The sequence below is a fragment of the Seriola lalandi genome, unplaced genomic scaffold (assembly GCF_002814215.2).
Source record: "Seriola lalandi dorsalis isolate HSWRI2012SDOR001 ecotype SW California unplaced genomic scaffold, Sedor1 jcf7180002054678, whole genome shotgun sequence".
NCBI classification, from domain to species: Eukaryota; Metazoa; Chordata; class Actinopteri; order Carangiformes; family Carangidae; genus Seriola; species Seriola lalandi.
In genome coordinates, this window is record NW_019525231.1 from 2,768,015 (window position 1) to 2,786,416 (window position 18,402).

Genomic DNA, 18,402 nt, shown 5'->3' on the forward strand with positions numbered 1-18,402 from the left:
AAGTATATCCTCACTACACTACTCTATGAAACCTGTAGTACAGCAGTACATGAATGTAATAATGTCCCCAATAAGACAGAACATCCTGTGAATGATTTTTATTCTATAAACAAAAGGTCTTGAGTAAATCTGTCTTTTGCTTCTGACACCAAGGCATGAAATTATGACAAAAGATGAAAACAAAAGGACAGAAAGCAACTTCACAACTTCAGTGATGACCAACACAACAAACAGTAGAAAAACAAATCAAGCTGCGCAAGATCTGACTAGTTTCGTGTGCCAGTTTTTATAAAACATTTGAAGAAGGCATCACAAATCACAAACGATTTAACAAAAATCATTCTAGTCTCATCTAAAACATGAACCCTGAAATATAGTTGAATCTAACCAAATATCAAGATAATTAACTTTGCAATACTAAACGCTAATTTGAATGTGGGTTACTTTTTACTTTTATCAACATTAAATGTCGAATTTTAGCCTCACGCTACTATTGCAATACTGTGCAGGAGAAGCTGGAGACAGTAAGTCTAAAGGCACAATTTTAGAAATTCACTACCAGTTGAGTTACTAAAGCTGGGTAATTATTAGAAACTGTAGTCTTTGTTGTCACATGAATACACTGGCTTCAAGTGTTCATTGAAGAACAGATTGAACTGATTTTCCAGAGCATGAAAATTAGCAAAAATCACTCAAGCGCAGAAGTGAGAACAGCTGTGATACACAACTGCTTAACCTTAACATATCATCAGTATTTAATCATGGCATCATTTCACTCTCATTCACTTTCCTCCAAAATCCTTCATGTTCAGTTTCCCTCCTTGAGGCACAAATGACAAATCATCAGCAGTGTTTTTCAGATATGTGGGTTGAGTAAGTTATGCCTCTATAGGTCAAACAATATATTTGAGAATGATTTTTCACTATTACAAATGTCTCTGATGTAGTACCGTTAACAGCATGTTCAAGAAATATAACAACATCCAATTTCTGGTGCGTCATTCACAGATCTACAGTCAGCCGACACACCCGCAACAACCTTGGGACGATAGAAAACTGATCTCAGGCCAACCTTTGACTCACTTTAGCTGGGAAAAACAGCCACAAGGCAGCTGAGGTGTTAAACTGACAAACGAATTACTGTCAGTCACAAAGCAACAAAGTAAACCAGTTGCTTTTCTAAGGACAGGTGTTTGATTCTCACCATCGCAGGCTGAGGTGTTAATATGTCATTTGTAAAGACACACACGCTGCAGTCTGCCCTCTACAATTGAGAGTAAGAAGCCTGTAAACAGGAGATAAGCATCAGTGTTATGAAAACTAAATGTCTCTAATACCACGGAGGAAGTGTGAAGCCTCTGATCACAGACTGAAGAGGAAGCATTGTCACTGGTAGTTAATAAGTTACGAGGGCACGCTCAGTGGGTAAACCTGTTCAATAAGTGCATAGTTAACTACGTTCCCCTCCCTCTGAATGTTGGCTACAAGTTTAAAGGGCAACACTGATTATGAATATCCAATAAATATCTACAGTTTGGCAAGTCTGTTACATTTGCCATGGTCAGAATTAAGGAAATGGTCTTTACGGTTTTTCTTTTCATCATCAACTATAGGTTTTGAAGTTTGTGAAGTAGGTTTTAAAGTTGTCTTAAAAACATTGTTAGGTGAGATGGTGAACACAGGAGCTTTTTCACTGTTGCTTAAACCCAGAAAACCTTCTTTCAAAGGAAATTTTATGGTTATATGGCTAACAACCTAACTGCATAATCTCTACAGGGCCCACATTTCACAAAATATAACTCAATCACAGAGGGATATTTGGCTTCAGAGTGGTCTTTTCCCACTGGACTCTACTCCCAAATAATATTTAATTTAATACATACTAAACTGTTTAGAGGTCCTCAAGATAACTGCACTGAAGGGGAAAAATAAGGAAAGAAATCAGGCACGTACAACCATAAAATGGCAGCTTTACATCGTGAAATCTATGTACAAATGCACATTCTCAGGTTCCAACAGAGTAAAGATAAACACATTCAGTGCTGTTTCTTCCACTCTGACTTGAGCTTCATAATCTCACTTTATGTGACCTTTGACCTCCTCCTGGGTACATTCTATCTAGCTCTCCCCTTCAGGATCAGCCCATTTGAGGTAAAAGTTGCATCTTTGCACAGAGGTCTACGGTCAGATTACCCATCATCAGCACTAATTTCAACACTCAGCCTGATGTCTTATGATCTGACCATAGACCCTTTGAAGTAAACCACGGTGTCCCTCCTCTCTAACTTGCAGTTGCACTGCTCAGGTTCTCTTGAAAAAGTGGGTTGAATCAAATGTAAAACCACATCAATATGATATAGCTCTGTGTCTGTGCAGTGCAACTCCAATCACTCTATCAGCAGAAGACCAGGGACACGACCTCGACCATGTGAGCTCCCTTTGTCTCAGTAGTTGGGCGGCTGGTAGTCTCCTTGTGGCTTGGGGTTCGAGATGAAGGGAGGCTGTTGCACGTCGGGCACATTGCTGGGATAGGCTGTGTAAGTGGTAGGGGTGTAGGTGGTGGGGTTGTAGGAGGTGGGGGCGTAGGTTGGAGGGTAGGCGGTGTGGTGATCCGGGGGTGGCTCTGTGTAGGTTGGGATGGTAACTTCATTTACACCGCGGCGGAAACGACCCAGAGCATAGTATGCTAGGATTCCCTGCACGATGAGATGAAAATGACAACGTCAGCACAGACACTTTGAAGATTTTTCCAGTATTTCAATAAATGACTTTGATGATGATCCAAAGCAGATAGAAGCAGTTTTCTCACCAGGTTTCAGTTCATACAAGTGTTAAAATATACTTGCAAAGACTTGAAACTTGCTTAGGGGTGATAATCCTTTACACTGACATTTAGTTTGTCAGTGCATTACATTATAGCTACATTACTGTCGCTGTGTATTGCGGTTGATGCCGGGTTGTTTTGAGAAATCTTCTGAGTGCTGTGTTCAAGTGATGGTAGGATGCTCAGTAAGATTTGAGATATCATTCCATTCAGGCATGCAGCAAAAAAAATCTTTCTTATGCTATTCAGTGTAAAAATTATTTGAAATTTTGTACATAAACATGTAACTTGGCATCATAGCGATGTACTGTACATATAGCAATCTCATGTGGGTTGGGTCCAAAATTAGTAAGGTAATGCTGTTTGTTCAGCTTTTATTGGCTACACAAGATAAAAGTCTACGGGAGATGAACTTTATTATAGTTTCTTGCAATAAAAGTTTGCAGTTTAGCTGCTAACACCTTAGAGTCAAATATCAGAGGTTACCACCAGCACTCGAACGCACACAAGCTGTGTTACCAGGCCAAAGTCTGACAATAAATACAACAGTGCTCAGTGACATAAGTATCCCAACCAGGTTTCAAGCAAGTCACTTGCAAGTTTTTGTATCATCCTGGCAAAAACTGAATCCAGTGGCTGCTTTAAAGATATAGTTTCACATTTTGGGAAATACATGCATCTGCTTTCATGCTTAGAAAAATGCATTAGTTGTATGAATAAGCTATGAAATTTATCAAAATAAAATGTGAAGAAACACAATATGGTTCTTGACCTTCATTAGAAAAAAGCACCAATAATTAATAATCCGTACTGTGTTAGACAACAATGGTCAACTATCATGTTATTAGCTTTCTAACTCAAACTATAGCTCACTGTTGAAGAAAGTGACTTAACATTTGATCTGTTTTAATGAAAGGAAAGTCAGCAGTCCTGCTCACCCAGGTGGCGATGGAGAAGAATGAGAAGGCCACGGTGGCACGTGCAGCGTCCTGAGGGATACCCCTGACGTCATGAGTGCGACCCCACTGACTGGCCAACAGGCAGAAACACACAAACCACAGGAAGGTCCACGCCCCTAGAAAACACACAGATGCACAAACACAGACACAGATATAAATGATTGTTTTTTGTCCACACTGCGTGAAATAATAACAAAAGCCTAGATACGGAAAATGATTTCCTCTGGATAAACATACAAAAGAGCAAAAATGTCAACAGAATAAAAAGGGCTCTCCTGTCGCCATCTGCTCAAATGACCACAAGCTGTTTTTCAAACTACCACTTCTTTGTTTCCTTGAAGAATGGCTGACTGTGAACTGTGCTGTGTACAGCTGATGAATGTTTAATTTCAGCTAAATCTGTGAGGTCATCCTCCGCCTCCACCCCGCTGCTCACTCATCTAACTGCGTGCAACAATGAATAATACATATTATGTTATGTCAGGAAAACAGGCAGGCGGTCTGTCCCACATTACGCCAATAATCAGAGGCTTGTATGAAGGAGTTCACATTTAAATTAGAGAAGTGCAACTGAGATGAACTCAGAACACCCTGTCCTCGCATAACTCATCCTTCATCCTTTACTGGCTACTCAGGTATACAATTTATATTTTCGTCTCATAAATAAAAAAAGCTGTGAAGAATCTTCTGCTGTCTTCCACTCTCTCCGCAAATGCCTTTTCACAAAAAAGTATTTACCTTTTAGTCCCATCACAATGTTCATTTGTATCATTTATGAGCAAAGAAGCAGTTTTTCAGACCAAGAAATCGAACCCAACTTTCAAAATCACTTTAAAGCAGCATGATGTAATGTTTTTTGCCTCTATGGTTAGGTCAGTTAAATAAGGCGTAAACACAACATTGACACTGACCTTATAGAGTTTATATGGGTAATGCATTAGCAAACAGTTGCTTAGACGCATTCAGCAGACATAAAGTAACATTATCATTAAGTTGGAGTTGTGTTTGTGTCCACTGAGAAATGTCTTCACTGAATCTTGAGGGAAATATCTCGCTCATTAGCTGCTAAATTCTACAATATGTTCACCAGCTAGTCGCTAACTTTGTCTGCCTGCCGTTTAGTGCTGAGCAGGCAGTGTACACTGTACAACTGTACGGTGTGCACTTTATACCGTACAGTTGGCTCTTTTTTTGCTGAAAATGGTTCAGTTGATGACAGCTGTGAGACTGAACCAAAACATCAAAGCTCCAGGCTGTGAAACTAAAACAACGAGCTAAAAGAGGCTAAAACACTCAGTAGAGCTGAAAGCAACCGCAGACTGGGTGATTATTTCCTGGGGGTTTGCCACTGTGAGCGACACCTTTCACACCACACATGACAAACTGCTCCACTTTTAATATAAAAATATCGATTAGTGCAGCTTATTATAAAACATTAAAGCTCTTGCTCACCTGAGAATCCCAGGTCAGCTATGACAGCATACTTCCTTTCCTGTGCATTGCTCATGAAAGGAAAGTAAACATCCAACACCAGAAAGGCCACACAGGCCAAGAAGGCGATCACCCCAATGCCAACCGCATACTGACACGCCGAGTCATTCTGGTTGAAGATGCACTTTGCCTCGGCACTGTGGGGAGTGTTGACGTATCCCTCTGTTGTGATGCAGGCAAACACCACCATGGCAAATATCTACAATCAAACAGAGAAAAGAGGAAGGTGGCAATGACACGTGAATGAACATAGGATTTATTTCACTTTGCAAATCATTGAACATTTTAAAGACACAAGAAGAAACTGTCTAAGTTAAAGGAACATCCCGCTGTTTACTTCAAGTGTGTCCATTAACTTCACACTGCATACTTATACAGTACACTTAGTACAGTATGAAATCAGAGACTTAAAACTTGCTCAGAAATCGGTAATTCACTTTATCTGTGTCAAAGTCACGTTATTTTCTCATAAAATTCACTTACAAGGGGACTATTAGCAAACCCTTTTTGGTGGTGCATTCAAAGACACCCGGATATCTGGAATTTGTGTCTGCTTCCAAAAAACACTGCAGTCAGGAGCTCTGCTGTCACAAAGTCAACCCCAGCAGAAAATAAATACTTGTGGCCAACATGAAAACAATATGTGAATTCAACTTTCTTTCATTATAAAGGTTACTGTTAAACAGCCATCTCTCAGGAAATACGACACTGAAACAAGAAAGGGCAGTGAAAACAGTCCCCACCTTAAAATGAATTACAACATGAGAAAATGAGCAAATATCCTCAGGTTTAACTTGTGTCTACTGAAGGTAACCTTTACAGAACACATTACTAAAGTCATCACACTTCAGTAACATGACACAACGTTTCAACAAAATCATGAAACCTGCATCCATTTCTACCTCTCAGGAAACACAGTGAGATTACGTGTCATCGCAAACAGTCTCTTCTTTTATTGCTGACTTTTGAAACATCCAAAAGTTCCTGTGTCAATTTCTGTGTTCTCGTGGTGTGTTACTGTCTGCTCTGGTTACCCATCTAACCATGTGACCTACTTCTGAGTGCAGCTGCCTGCCATGTGACTCCAGAGATGCCACCAGTTCCCTAACTACACTCATAATGAGATCTGGGAGGAGGATAGAGAGGGACTGTTTAACTGGTGGGAAGGAGGAGAGGCCGTAGTCTTGCTGGGGGAATCAGACAAAAGGTAAAGAAAAATGAGCAGGAGACAGAGACTTTAGGGAAGTTAGAACACGGGAACTTCCAAAACACAAGACAGAAGTGAGACAGGCAGTGTTAGAGCAGCAGATGGATGTTTCTGTACATAAATGGACAGATGGAAAGTGTTGAGTGACAGATGTCAAACAAAGGCCAAAATATCCCATATGTACATTAAATAGGCCTATATTCTTTTGGTGGATGTTGCTAAGCTCTGTCAGTTGTCAGTAAACAGCAGAAATACTGTTGACACCCTCTTTTTGATGAGTTGTATTTAGACATAAACTAAAACTCTACCAGAAGGGCGATTACCAGCATAAATATACTGTTTCAATGCAGCGTTTAATAGTCAGGACAGTCGTGTCGCCGAAGAATATGAACCTTTTTTTATATCGTTCTGGCATTTCAGAGGAAGTATAATGATGTGATTCAACACTTTTAATGACAAAGAGCCATTGTGCGCAAACTGTTCCTTGTTCCAGGAGCAGGTGTGGTGCATTATGGGACCTGTAGGCAGAGTTACAGAGCGAAAAATCCTTTCTCGTGGAATAGCTGCTGGCTGACTGAAGTAGGATTAAAATCACCAAAGATACATAGTGATCTAGCAAGAGTGAATTTGAGATGAGTTGAGCAGTGTGTGTGTGTGTGTGTGTGTGTGTGTGTGTGTGTGTGTGTGTGTGTGAAAGAGAGAGAGGGAGATCAGTGCAGCACACGCATTCACCAAGAGTAAACGAGAGGGTCAGTGGGGGAGAGGTATCATCTTTACCAGTGACACATACATAATCTGTCTCTCTCTCACACACACACACACACACACACACACACACACACACACAGGGTTTCCCAAAAACAAGCATATAAACAACTGTTGTGGCAACCAAGGGCACATTCTGTCCTCAGCCCTCATCTGCCACACTGGATATGTCTCCCTATTTAGGTTAAACTGTGTGTTTTCTCACTGTGACACTCACATACATTAAGAAATACTTTACGCCTCATGAAAAATAATTACATTACATGTAACAGTTCAAATCTGCTCCTTCAGTCTGTGAGCTCAGAATCACCCAGGGTTAGACAACACTATATTTTATTGCGTAACCTGTCTGGTTGAAATTCAATTTGTATTTTCCAGATCAGTGTCCTAACCACAAAAACAAATCTGTACCATTACATTTGCCTAGCAACAGGTGATCAGCAGTGTACAACAACTTTCCCTGGTACATGAATTCCCCTCTCTATGGAAATACCCTTTTCTGTATAACTTCTCCATAAGAAAAGACATACAACTGTCTTATTGTCATTTCAGAAGCATTACATAATGTAGAAGAACGGGAATTACCAATAATCTGTCATAATATAATCCTCTAACAGCCAACTGCTCGTGGGAAGCACAGCTGCTGTTAATTATTATCACATTATTGTACAGCCTATCTTTAGTTGGTATTTGGCTTCCAGGAGTGGAGATCTCACTGTGTGTCTGGCAGTTTTCTGTCTTTTGTCCTCTGACAACAGCAGTGTTGACCTGTGCTGTCACCGAGCTGCTGTCACACACCAGCTGCATGCAACATGACGCCCCGTGGAGACGCTGCATATAGTCAACTGTTGTTCTGGCCAGCACAAATAAAAACATATCATTTAAACGCTCCGCAGAGGCAGATAAATGGCTGCGGGCCAGGCGCACCTGTTATTTGGCCATGTTGAATATTCTTTCTGTTTCATTTTCAGAAAAAAACATACACTCCTCCATCCACGCTGCACTCACCCAGCTAAGTAGCCGCACGATAGTTTGCGGTTGTCGGATAAACTTGAAGAAGTCGAAGCCTCCTCCCGCGAGCGAAGCCCCGTACGCACTAGCACCGCCCGTCTCTTCCATGTCTCTCTCCCGCTCAGCAGTTCCTCTGGAGCTCACCGTGTGGTAGCCTACGACCTGACCTGACAGGGTGAACCTACACCAACGAAGCCAAACTAAAACTACAAGCTACTGCCGCCTCCTGCAGCGCTGCTTCACTTGACGAGGACGAGACCAGCCAGTGGGAGAGGAGCTGCGCACGAGCGGCTGCGCGTCAGAGGGGCGGACTTCAGAGGCCAGGAGGAGATGATCATGTGTGACTGTCATCAGCACTTGTTTTTAGATAATATCAATTAAAAGACACGACAGCGCATAACACAATGAGAAGAGGTTTATTTAACCACAAAAGTCTGTGTTTATATGGAGCAATCAGTTTGAATCTTCATGGTAACTCAATTGGTTCATCCTCCAACGTCTTCTTCTGCTCTGCAATTTGGGGCCATTCGTCCAGAGAAGCTTCAGATGCCTGAGGAGAACACAGACAGAAGATGACTGACTGCTTGCTTGTTTTTTAAGGTAATTGACTGACTGGTTAATGGATTTCATGAATTCATCTGATTTCACCTGATCAAATTCATCCCCTCCTGATGTCTCCACTACATCAGCATCCTCGTTGTACTCAGACAAGTCCTGAAAGAAAAGACAATTGGTTAAGTATATACCAGTATGGAACAATGTACAACAATCATGTAAAATTGCTCTTGTGAGAGTGAATGAATGGGAAACGCAGAAGAAGAATAATGCAGATACACAAATACTGACTAACCAGTTCGCCCTCGTAGGCAGCTACCGTTCTCTCCATCTCCAGGCCCAACCTGAGAGGAGAAAACAGCCAGGTGTCACATACACAGCTTATGTAAAATGGGTCCACACACTAGCACTGAGGACACAAAGGTCCTTGGCAGTGTTGTTTGTGGAAATGTTGAGCTCTCAACAACCTGAGGAGGACTGTACTTTCCACCATTACACCCACATTAATAATAATAATAATAATGATAAACTTTATTTGTATGGCACCTTTCATGCAAGAAATGTAGCACAAAGTGCTTTACAACAAAAAAAGACATGCACTAAGTGCCTCACATGAAAAGACATAAAATGAACATAAAACATGTTAAAAGCATCGATCTGAAATGAAACGTCTCCCACATGATCACATCCCCAGTTCATCTCCAGCTCAAAGCTTTGTCACATGTAATTCCCCTCCCTCCCCATGTTCCCTGTTAGTCTGTGTTGTCAAGCTGTCTAATAAAGGAGAAAATGCCAAAAGAGATGCACTCTCAGATTTTGTTACTGTTTTGCAAAAAACCCCAAAATACCCCAAAACAGGAAGAGGGCAATTGTTGTACTTTTTCACTTATTCCACAATGGCAGATGGTTGATTAACGGTCAACATGAAACAGCTTTATAGGAAATGTGGGTCATCGTTTTTTCAAGGAATCAGAATTAAACAGAGAAATAACTCACAGAGACTTCTCTCCATACTGCCTTCGCCCTGAAAGAAGAATAAACATGTTTTTTTCTCAGTAGCAAATGAGGAACAACATTTGATAAAAAAAAAAAATCTTAGAAAGTATGTGATCTCACTGTACACCACTCCAATCCCACAACAAACGGAGACCAGGAGAATCAGGAAAGTGAAACATCCAAAGACGACTGCCACTACTAAGACGGGGAGACGATTAAGGACTGGAGGAGCAAGAAGAAGAAGAAGAATAACTCCAGCTATCACCTGTAACAAGGATGTTTGACTAAAACAGTAACAACAACTAACAGCAATGAACCAACTGTACCTTCTTTATCCACATATTTCCTCTTACTGCTTATCACAGTGGTGTTGTCAAAGCTATTGGACACTTCACAGCGGTACGTCCCAGTGCTGCTCCTACTGACAGACAGCAAGAGCATCGATTGTTTTGGATCCTGGTTGACCACTTTGTAGAAGCTTCCTAGGCCATGTAGAAGCGTTTTGTTGAGGAACCACTGGTATTGTGGATGTGTTCCCTTCGCCGCCTTGCAGTAGAACCTCATGCCAGTCACAGCATAGTTTTCTCCAAAGTCATAGTCGTGGCGCATCGTCACAGGCCCACCAACCGAGACTGATGGAGACAGTTAGAGGTTGAACAAAGAGACATTGCAAAATGGACTGACGCTACAAACAGTAGTAGACTGTGTCACAGTTCTATGTCAAACAATGCACATACCAGCTTCTAACGGCAACCATTGACTGTATGCAGTCTGGTTTCCATTGTTCGCCTGGCACTGGAGGAATCCCAAGTGCCGATCCAAGACCAATGGAGCCTTAAATACGGCGCTTCTGTCTTCACTCGTCATATTGGCGACCAGTACTTCCCTGTTGTAGAGTGAAAAGATGACAGGTGGAGTCCCTTTTGTCGACTGACAGGTGACCACGGCAGAATAGTTGTGGGACTCGTCCTTTAACACGGTGAAGGAGATATCAGGGGTTGACACCACGTCTGAGGGAACAGGATGTCGGATGAAGGCGGGTGTTATTTTGTTCAAAGAAACCATGTCAGATCTAAAAAATGTCAGCATTTATTCACTAGAGAAGACGGCTGACCTTTGACAGTGATTACAACTTCAGAGCTGTTGACGGTGAAGACAGTATTGTTGAACTCATTGGAAGCCTCACATCTGTAGGAGCCGCTGTCTTTTGACGTGGTTCTGAGAGTGACACAGATTATTATTTCAGTAACTTTACGGTTCCTTGTTGGATAAAGAGGAAGACTTTCTTAGACAGTGTTGGACACTCAAGTCATTCATACTCTGCTGCTACTAATAACGACTACTCTCTGACTAATACAAACACAAAGTATGCCCTATCAACCCTGCAGTATTCCCCATCAACCTGTGATAATACCATAGCAACCACCTGGCAACACCACGCCAACCACCTGGTAGTTTTATGTATACACCGCCCACAGCTGCTCACAACACCATAGCAGTGCCACAGCAACCATAAAGCAGCAGCCGTCCATGGACTGTCTGAATGGGATTTTGCTGACCTGCTGATCGAGAGACTCTCAGCTGAAAGAGAAACGCGAGGAGACCGAGAGATAGGCCGATCATTCAGCAGCCACATGTAGGACACGTTTTTTCCTACAGTAAGATTACAGAATAGCTCCAGTCTGTTCCCTTCAAAGAACTCCTTTGGACCTGAGCGGACGGCGATCTTTGCATCTTCCACTGGTTCTGCAGGACAGACAGCAACAGACTGAGATCACTGTCTTATTTCAAACCATACAGAAATTGTTATTATTCTTGAAATCATGTTGTTAAGGAAGTAAAGAGCCACTGATTTCTAAAGTTGTGTTTCATGTTTTCATGGTCAACGTCTGAATACTGTGGCTCTATGGATGGCAAAGTTGTTCTATTGGTCAGTCTGTCTCTTGTGGATGGATTGCCACGAAACTTTGTGCAGACACTCATGGTCCCCAGAAGATGAATCTTACTCATTTTGGTAATCCTATGGTCCCTAGATGATAAAATCCTATAACTTTGGTGATCCCTTAACGTTTAATACTAATTAGTAAGTGTTAGCTTGGTTACACTATCCACTTAAGATGTACACCTTACACTTCATACTGACATGCCCCTTGAGAAATGTGTTTCCCATTGCGTTGAGCATTTACAAATATAAATGTGTACAATGATCTACTTTATGTTACATGGATGCCATGTGCAAATGATATATGATATATCCATGGTAATACAGAGACTCACCAAAAACACTCAGGTAAAGTGTGTTGCTGACGGTGGGCTCTATGTTAGACCTGTTCTGTGGTCTGGCCACACACTGCAGGTTGCCCTCGTGGGACGGCTTGATTATAACGGTGAAGGTTCCAGGCTCCCCGTCCAAAGAGGTGTGGTCGCCCAACAACTTGGCATTCTGACCCCTCCTGGAAAAGGTTGGTAATTAGAGGGATTTTTTTTACCATCACTTAATGCATTTTAATTCAGTGGTTAAACTTTACGTACTCATACTCACTTAAATAACTGCAGCAGGATGGATTCATTCAAATGGTTGCTATGTAGTTCACAATTAAATATTACAATGTCTTTCACCATAGCCTCCGTGGGGCCAGACAGTTCTGGAGTCCCCAGAAAAGTCTGATCTGTCAAAAAATTAAAATAAAACAGAACTGCACAAACACTCAAAGGAAAGAATCATAAGTTACAAAATAACCTATATTAATATTATACTGTGTATTAATTAACCATGCACACATACAATCAAACAATACATCTAACTTACTGCTCTCCTTGAAACAGTAGCACAACCCTGCGGAGGCGAGGAAGAAATCAAATAGTTTATAAGTCTGAAATGACTTTACTGGGCTGTGGTGCAGTTTGTGTTGAACTTACCCAGCATGACCACAAAGAGGGAAGCAAACATTCTTCAAGAGAAACTGTCGACTTTAATACAACTGCAGACTTCACATGTGCTCACGCTGCACTGTGTAATGCACACGTTTTGACAGTTTTGAGAGGAGGGTTGAAGCACTGCGGCTGAAAAAAATGCAAACACACACACGCACTTAGAAACATGTGCAAATAACTGATAGCATTACTACACTACACCTCCCTGCCATACCCTCCCTCACTCATCACAAGATGAATTCATTCACTCATGCTGTCATAGCTCTCATGCTGTTATGTTTTGAAAAATGTGAGGATTAAGTGGTCCAGCGTAATTTGTCTCATTGGTTTAGTAAAAAACAACAAAGACATTTGACAACATTTAATTTTTATTTGGAAAAACAAGACAGTATACAGTAGTTTTGCTGAAAAATATAATCTCTCACTCTTTTTAACTGAATGTTCCACCAGTTTCTTATAAGTAACTTGGCAGGTCAGGAAAAGTAATAAATGAAGTACCTGCAGAACAAAAACTAAAAAGCTGCAAAGTTAAATGAAATAATGTCAATTTGATGAAGAGGAGATGACGATCTTCCTCATGTCTCATATTGTGGTCTCTGTGGTCTGAAACTGAGAGAGAGAGAGAGAAATGTTATTTTCTGTTTTTGTTTACACATGGTCTGTTGACCAAATCCTCAGAGTTGTTTTTGTATTAAGGTTTCTGCAGGATAATATTTAACACTTTTACAAGTAATCTCCTGACAATTTGCTCCATTTGCTACATGGTCATGGTAGGAGCGAAATAATTTGGTACTGTTGTAGAGAAAAGACAACATACTGTATATTTAATTCATATATGCAAGTTAATTAAAACAACATGCCTATGCTTATATATATTTTATTTACTGTAATATCAACATATATCGACAGGCTTTGGGATGGATATATATTTATGGAATGTGTTACTACAATGTATGAATACATAAACATACATATTTGTATGGGCTAGTCAAACGTTGTTTCTATTTCCTATTTCTAATAGGTTTCATTTATAATTTTTGCGTATGTTTTTATTTTATATATGCATATATTTCATATATGGAGATTAAATATACATTTATTGCATTTGCCTATGGAAATGATTGCCAGTAGACAATATTCAGCCATTAAAAACACTATTAATTGGGTAACTCTTCATTTCATGGGTCCATATTTTATCAATAAATTCCTAAGTAGTTGTAATTAGCTCCTGAAACTATGTAACTTTGTACTAAAAGTTAAGAAAATAGACATAGGACTCAATTAATTTTCAAATAACTTATTCCAGTTAATTGTTGGGTAACCTTGAGAGCCGAACAGCAGAACAGCTGAAAATGCAAAATGTCAAAAATGGGAAATTTGTCTACAGGCAATCATATAATTCACTTTATTAATAACTAACAAATAATCTATTAATGTTCACTCTACTTTACATAGTGCAATTCCTACTTCCTCTATAATTAGTAATATATTACACAGTTCTTTCCAGAAAATTACCATGAATTTGCATTTAAATATAATTTACTTTATAAGAAATTATAAGAATCTACAGGATCTGAAAAGTAAAGATACTAGTATGTCATAATTCATTGATTTATGTGCAGTGTTGTGTATGGTTTAGTGTTTCGATGGCCTGTATACCCGACTCAGGACGTCACAGTCTGTAGAGGAAGCATCGGCCTGCTTCCCTGCTGACGGGGATTGGGGTTCAGACAGAGGCAGGGCATCAGAACTGAGAAGGTACAAACATTGTTGAACTGGTTCGTTTGAGTTGCAGAAACAATAAACTTTCTTGGGTCCACTGAGATAAAGCTTACTTTGTCATAGCAACGTGGGCATGAGCTGAAAAAGAAGTGAGAGGTGGAGATATAGAAACAATTACTCTAAATTCAGACACACGTTTCCAGTCAGAGAATTTCTCCTTCACGCACTCACGGACATACACACCTTGGTTGTGGTCGAACATCCTGTAAACACAGCCAATGCACACTGCCATCATCAGCAGAAGGAAACAGCAGAAGGCTATGGTGATAATCTCCATTGTGGTCATAAAACCTCCTGTGGAAGGGAAGGGACGAGGCCAGTGAGGTGTGACATACTTTAGGGTAGGCATGTAGTTAATTTAAATATACAGCATGCACGTTTTACTTAGTGGTGTTTCAGTGGAAGATGTTGTTCGAGGCATGGCGTTAAGGATCCTGTCTGGTTGAAAGTATAAAAGTATCATGCAGTTAAGAGAGCGGAGGCCCCACACAAATAAGACAAAAAGGCACCTGTCAAATGTTAAGTCTGGATTAAAAAGGAGGAATAGTTTCACATTTTGGGGAATATGCTATTTTGCCTTTTTGCCAAGAGCTATGTGAGAAAACTGATCCCACTCCCATGCCTGCATCTTCTGCTACAGTCAGCAGCCCGTTAGCTTAGCTTAGCATACACACTGACAACAGAGGGAAACAGCTAGCTTGGCTCTGTCCAGAGGTTACAAAAGCTGCCTCCCTGCCTCTGTAAAGCTCAATAATAAATTATCTCGCATCTGTTTAATCTAAAACAAAGGTGTAAGGGTCAAACACTTTCTCTGAGATTACTTTCACTAGGCAACTAGTGTTGATCTTTTCACCTGTGACTCGGACCAGCACGGCCGCACTCTCCACCCAGGGCCCGGAGTCATCGTAGCTGTCCCTGACCCTGCAGCGGTAATACCCAGACTCCTCTGGGCCAAGTTTAGTCAGGACAAGGGTTCGTCTTTGGCCAGTGAGGGCGAGGTGAGGCAGGACGGGTTGAAGGTGGGACTCCACGTGTGTCTCGGAGGGGAGAGCAGAGTCATTGAAGAACCAGGAGATGTAAGGGAAAGTTCCTCTGCTGACCTGACAGCTCAGCCTGGCGGCGGCCAGGTTGGAGTCAGCTCTGTAGAAATATTCCACCTCCACTTTCACATCACCTCCAACTGGGACTGGACCAACAGGAAGGAGAGAGAAAGATTAATGAGGAAGGGGAAATTAAATGTAGGACATCACAGACAGACACATCTCCGTCGCACATGTGTGTGTAGCTCGTACCCACTTCCAGAGTCACAGGTTCACTCATCAACTCCTGCACCTCGGTTTTCACCCGACATTGCGCCACGCCCATATCCATCCCCGGTTCCATGGCAACAAGAAACCTGGCAGTGAGGGAGTCAGTTGCTGTGATGGATCCAACTTCTTTGTCATCTACTGAAAGAGAGATGTTGACCGGATGACTCCCTCTTGTTGACCAGCAGGTAACGTTGCCATGGTAACCAGCTCCATCTTTGGAGATGGAGAAAGAGATCTTTGGCTTTGATACATAAACTGGTGGAGGAAAGAGGAGGGGAGAAGGTGGGGACAGAAATGATACAGTACACGTTAGTGTACTTCCACACGCAGTGGAAGTGAAACAAATTTAACCAACTTCAGGCAGGTGCAAGAATCAGGTTTACTTGGTCAAAAGTGTGTGGACAATTATTGCCTACTTTTTATCTGAGGGTTGTTTTTCATGGTTGAGGCTAGATCCCTTACTTCCAATTCAGGTAATGCTACAGCTATCACTATAGTGAACCTCCAGCTTTGTGTCTCAGTCACAAAGCCAGGTCCATGAAGAAATGTATTTTTCCAGTGTGGTGTGGTGACTGGCTGCACAGAGCCTAGATCTCAGCCCCATCCAGCAGCTTTAGGATGGACTGGAAAAAACAGACAATCGCCCAGTGTCGAATGCAGAGAAAAGTCCTGCAGCCAGGTCCCAAAATCTTGCAGGAATCCTTCCCAGAAAAGTGGAGGGTGTTCAACAGCATTTGAATGCCCGTGATTTTGGAATGAGATGAGCAAAGTCAAATTGTCTACATAGTTTTGGCCGTATAGTGTCTTTTCAAAAGAGGTGTTGCAACAACTTGGGTCTATAGGCTCCATTTGGTAAAAGAACTCAGTCCTTTGTTGTTGCTGGTTGAAATTAAAATTGTCAAATGTTTCAGTATAACTCAGTGTGAATGCTAACATGCTGATGTATACAGTCCCTATCAAGGTCACATCTTGGTTTAGCATGTTAGCATCCTAACACTTGGTATTAGTGTATAGCACAAAGAACACAGCTGAGGTTGGTGGGAATGTCGTTAGTTTTTCTAGCTGTAAACCAAAGTTTTGGTCAGTCTGAATTTTTGACCTATCGATGGTGCATGATGAAAGGTTAAGGAATCAACAAAATTACATTACAGAGGGGGACATGACCCCTTGTACCAGATTTCACAGCAATCAAACAAATAGTTGTTGAAGGATTTCACTCTAAACCAAAAATGTCAATGTAATGGTGGTGCTATAGGAAAAGTCAGAGGATCGCCAAAGTTAGTAGGATTCATCCTCTGGCAACCATGAATGTCTGAACCCAATTTCATGCAACCCCATTCAATAGTTGTTGACATATTTCAGTCTTGACCAAAGAGGTGGAATGATTGACAATCGACATGGCTAAAAACAACTATGAATCATTCAGTACCTCCTCCCTCTGGTAAGTCTTCAAAGTACTCTTGTTATCTTTATACGGTATGTTTTGTTGATATATACCTTTGACTGTCACCTGGAGCTCTGTGCTGCTTGAAAACCTCCTGATGTCCTGGACCATGGACCACGCCATGCAAGAATATCGCCCAGTGTGCTCTGGAGTCACGTTCTCCATCAATAGCTTGTTTCCAGTGAGGTGGACAAAGGGAAGGGTTGAGGGGGTTATTTCCTTCCTGTTGAATAACCAGGTGTAGGACAGGTGGGTCCCCTTTGTGACGTTGCAGCTCAGGACAATGCGTGATCCCTCGAATGCGACTGGAGGGGAGGGTTCAGAGGTCACTCTGGTATTTGATGCTGGAACTACAAATGAGGAAATCATAGATGGTAAGGGAGGAAAAGAAGAGGTTCAGGTTTTGACACCAAATAACTTGTGTCTGGTACTCACTGACTACACTCAGCTTGATGATGTTGCTGACTCCTGTTTCCGCTCTGGTCGTCGCCCTGCAGTGGTATGACCCCTCTGATGTTGCAGTAAGCTTCAGGAAGAAGGGTGCAGGTTGGTCGCCTTGGGCTTGGTATGTCTTGATCAGGACATCACCGTCCCGCATCAGGTCGTAGGTGACTGGCGGAGAGGAGTTAGATGCAATACACCGGAAAGCCACCCTCGAGCCAAGGTAGGCCATGTCAGGGCCAGTCAGTACCGGGCGAAGAGAGACTGATCCACCTAAAGAAAGACATGAAATTTTAAACCAGAGAAGACAAACAAAAGAAAAGAAAGAAAACTGAGCCCCATGTCCTAAGCACCACTTAGACAAACTTACTTATCTTGATGAACAAACTTGCCAGAGCTGAAAGAAAAATGAACAACACATTTCTGTATGAATATTTGTCCATTAAATAATTTTTGTTTCCAATTTGAAATAAACTCACCCAGAATTGGCAACAAGTTAAGAGTGTGTCGATTCTTCATAACAGTGTTATGTATTGGTCTTTGACATGGTTTCTCTAGCTTGGTTGTAGGTGTGTGTTTCAGCATGTGTGTGCATGTGTGAATCCATGTTTGTGTGCGTGTGTCAGAGCTAGGGGTGTTACACATGTGTTGCAAGTAGATAACATATTAGGCTGCGTGTTTGG

The 18,402-nt window shown here is 41.5% G+C and overlaps 3 protein-coding genes across 6 annotated transcripts; all 3 read right to left on the minus strand.

Annotated features, from left to right (window-relative positions):
* Positions 1–83: 83 nt before the first annotated feature.
* Positions 84–8,497, minus strand: syngr2b (synaptogyrin 2b). The gene is made up of 4 exons (XM_023422208.2): positions 8,255–8,497; positions 5,236–5,473; positions 3,763–3,899; positions 84–2,696 (listed from the first exon to the last, which is right to left on the minus strand). Exons 1-4 carry the CDS (start codon positions 8,363–8,365, stop codon positions 2,445–2,447), a joined length of 738 nt encoding a protein of 245 aa, XP_023277976.1. The 5' UTR covers positions 8,366–8,497; the 3' UTR covers positions 84–2,444.
* A 157-nt stretch (positions 8,498–8,654) lies between these two features.
* On the minus strand, positions 8,655–12,863 carry LOC111666643 (uncharacterized). The gene is made up of 13 exons (XM_023422021.2): positions 12,728–12,863; positions 12,618–12,644; positions 12,351–12,477; positions 12,086–12,261; positions 11,368–11,554; positions 10,923–11,026; positions 10,546–10,818; positions 10,135–10,440; positions 9,929–10,030; positions 9,809–9,836; positions 9,108–9,156; positions 8,906–8,971; positions 8,655–8,807 (listed from the first exon to the last, which is right to left on the minus strand). Exons 1-13 carry the CDS (start codon positions 12,756–12,758, stop codon positions 8,724–8,726), a joined length of 1,560 nt encoding a protein of 519 aa, XP_023277789.1. The 5' UTR covers positions 12,759–12,863; the 3' UTR covers positions 8,655–8,723.
* A 229-nt stretch (positions 12,864–13,092) lies between these two features.
* Positions 13,093–18,383, minus strand: LOC111666642 (Fc receptor-like protein 5). Of its 4 annotated transcripts, XM_023422019.2 has the most exons (11): positions 18,199–18,379; positions 18,090–18,116; positions 17,714–17,992; positions 17,332–17,628; positions 15,817–16,089; positions 15,378–15,710; positions 14,909–14,962; positions 14,708–14,818; positions 14,578–14,602; positions 14,402–14,492; positions 13,093–13,351 (listed from the first exon to the last, which is right to left on the minus strand). In XM_023422019.2, the coding sequence occupies exons 1-11, from the start codon at positions 18,362–18,364 to the stop codon at positions 13,325–13,327; spliced, it is 1,683 nt and encodes a 560-aa protein (XP_023277787.2). In that variant the 5' UTR covers positions 18,365–18,379; the 3' UTR covers positions 13,093–13,324. The 4 variants fall into 4 exon arrangements, 3 of the variants coding, with proteins under 3 accessions (XP_023277787.2, XP_023277788.2, XP_087034342.1); XM_023422020.2 differs by lacking the exon at positions 14,909–14,962 and having other exon boundaries at positions 18,199–18,371; XR_015438208.1 differs by lacking the exons at positions 13,093–13,351; positions 14,402–14,492 and having other exon boundaries at positions 14,572–14,602; positions 14,708–14,958; positions 18,199–18,383.
* Between the last annotated feature and the right edge of the window lie 19 nt (positions 18,384–18,402).

Bases quoted from the DNA above. Each gene is read 5' to 3' on its own strand.
- syngr2b (XM_023422208.2), bottom strand. From the start codon at position 8,365: ATGGAAGAGACGGGCGGTGCTAGTGCGTACGGGGCTTCGCTCGCGGGA. The intron at 5,474-8,254 runs GTGAGTGCAGCG...GTTTGATTGTAG, and splicing joins TCGTGCGGCTACTTAGCTGG to ATATTTGCCATGGTGGTGTT. The intron at 2,697-3,762 runs GTGAGCAGGACT...CTCATCGTGCAG, and splicing joins TCTTCTCCATCGCCACCTGG to GGAATCCTAGCATACTATGC.
- LOC111666643 (XM_023422021.2), bottom strand. From the start codon at position 12,758: ATGTTTGCTTCCCTCTTTGTGGTCATGCTGG. The intron at 9,157-9,808 runs GTGAGTTATTTC...TTCTCCTCTCAG, and splicing joins CAGTATGGAGAGAAGTCTCT to GTTGGGCCTGGAGATGGAGA. The intron at 8,972-9,107 runs GTTAGTCAGTAT...CTTTTCTTTCAG, and splicing joins CTGCCTACGAGGGCGAACTG to GACTTGTCTGAGTACAACGA.
- LOC111666642 (XM_023422019.2), bottom strand. From the start codon at position 18,364: ATGTGTAACACCCCTAGCTCTGACACACGCACACAAACATGGATTCAC. The intron at 14,819-14,908 runs GTAAAACGTGCA...TCCCTTCCACAG, and splicing joins TTCCACTGAAACACCACTAA to GAGGTTTTATGACCACAATG. The intron at 13,352-14,401 runs GTATACAGGCCA...TCTCTCTCTCAG, and splicing joins ACTGTGACGTCCTGAGTCGG to TTTCAGACCACAGAGACCAC.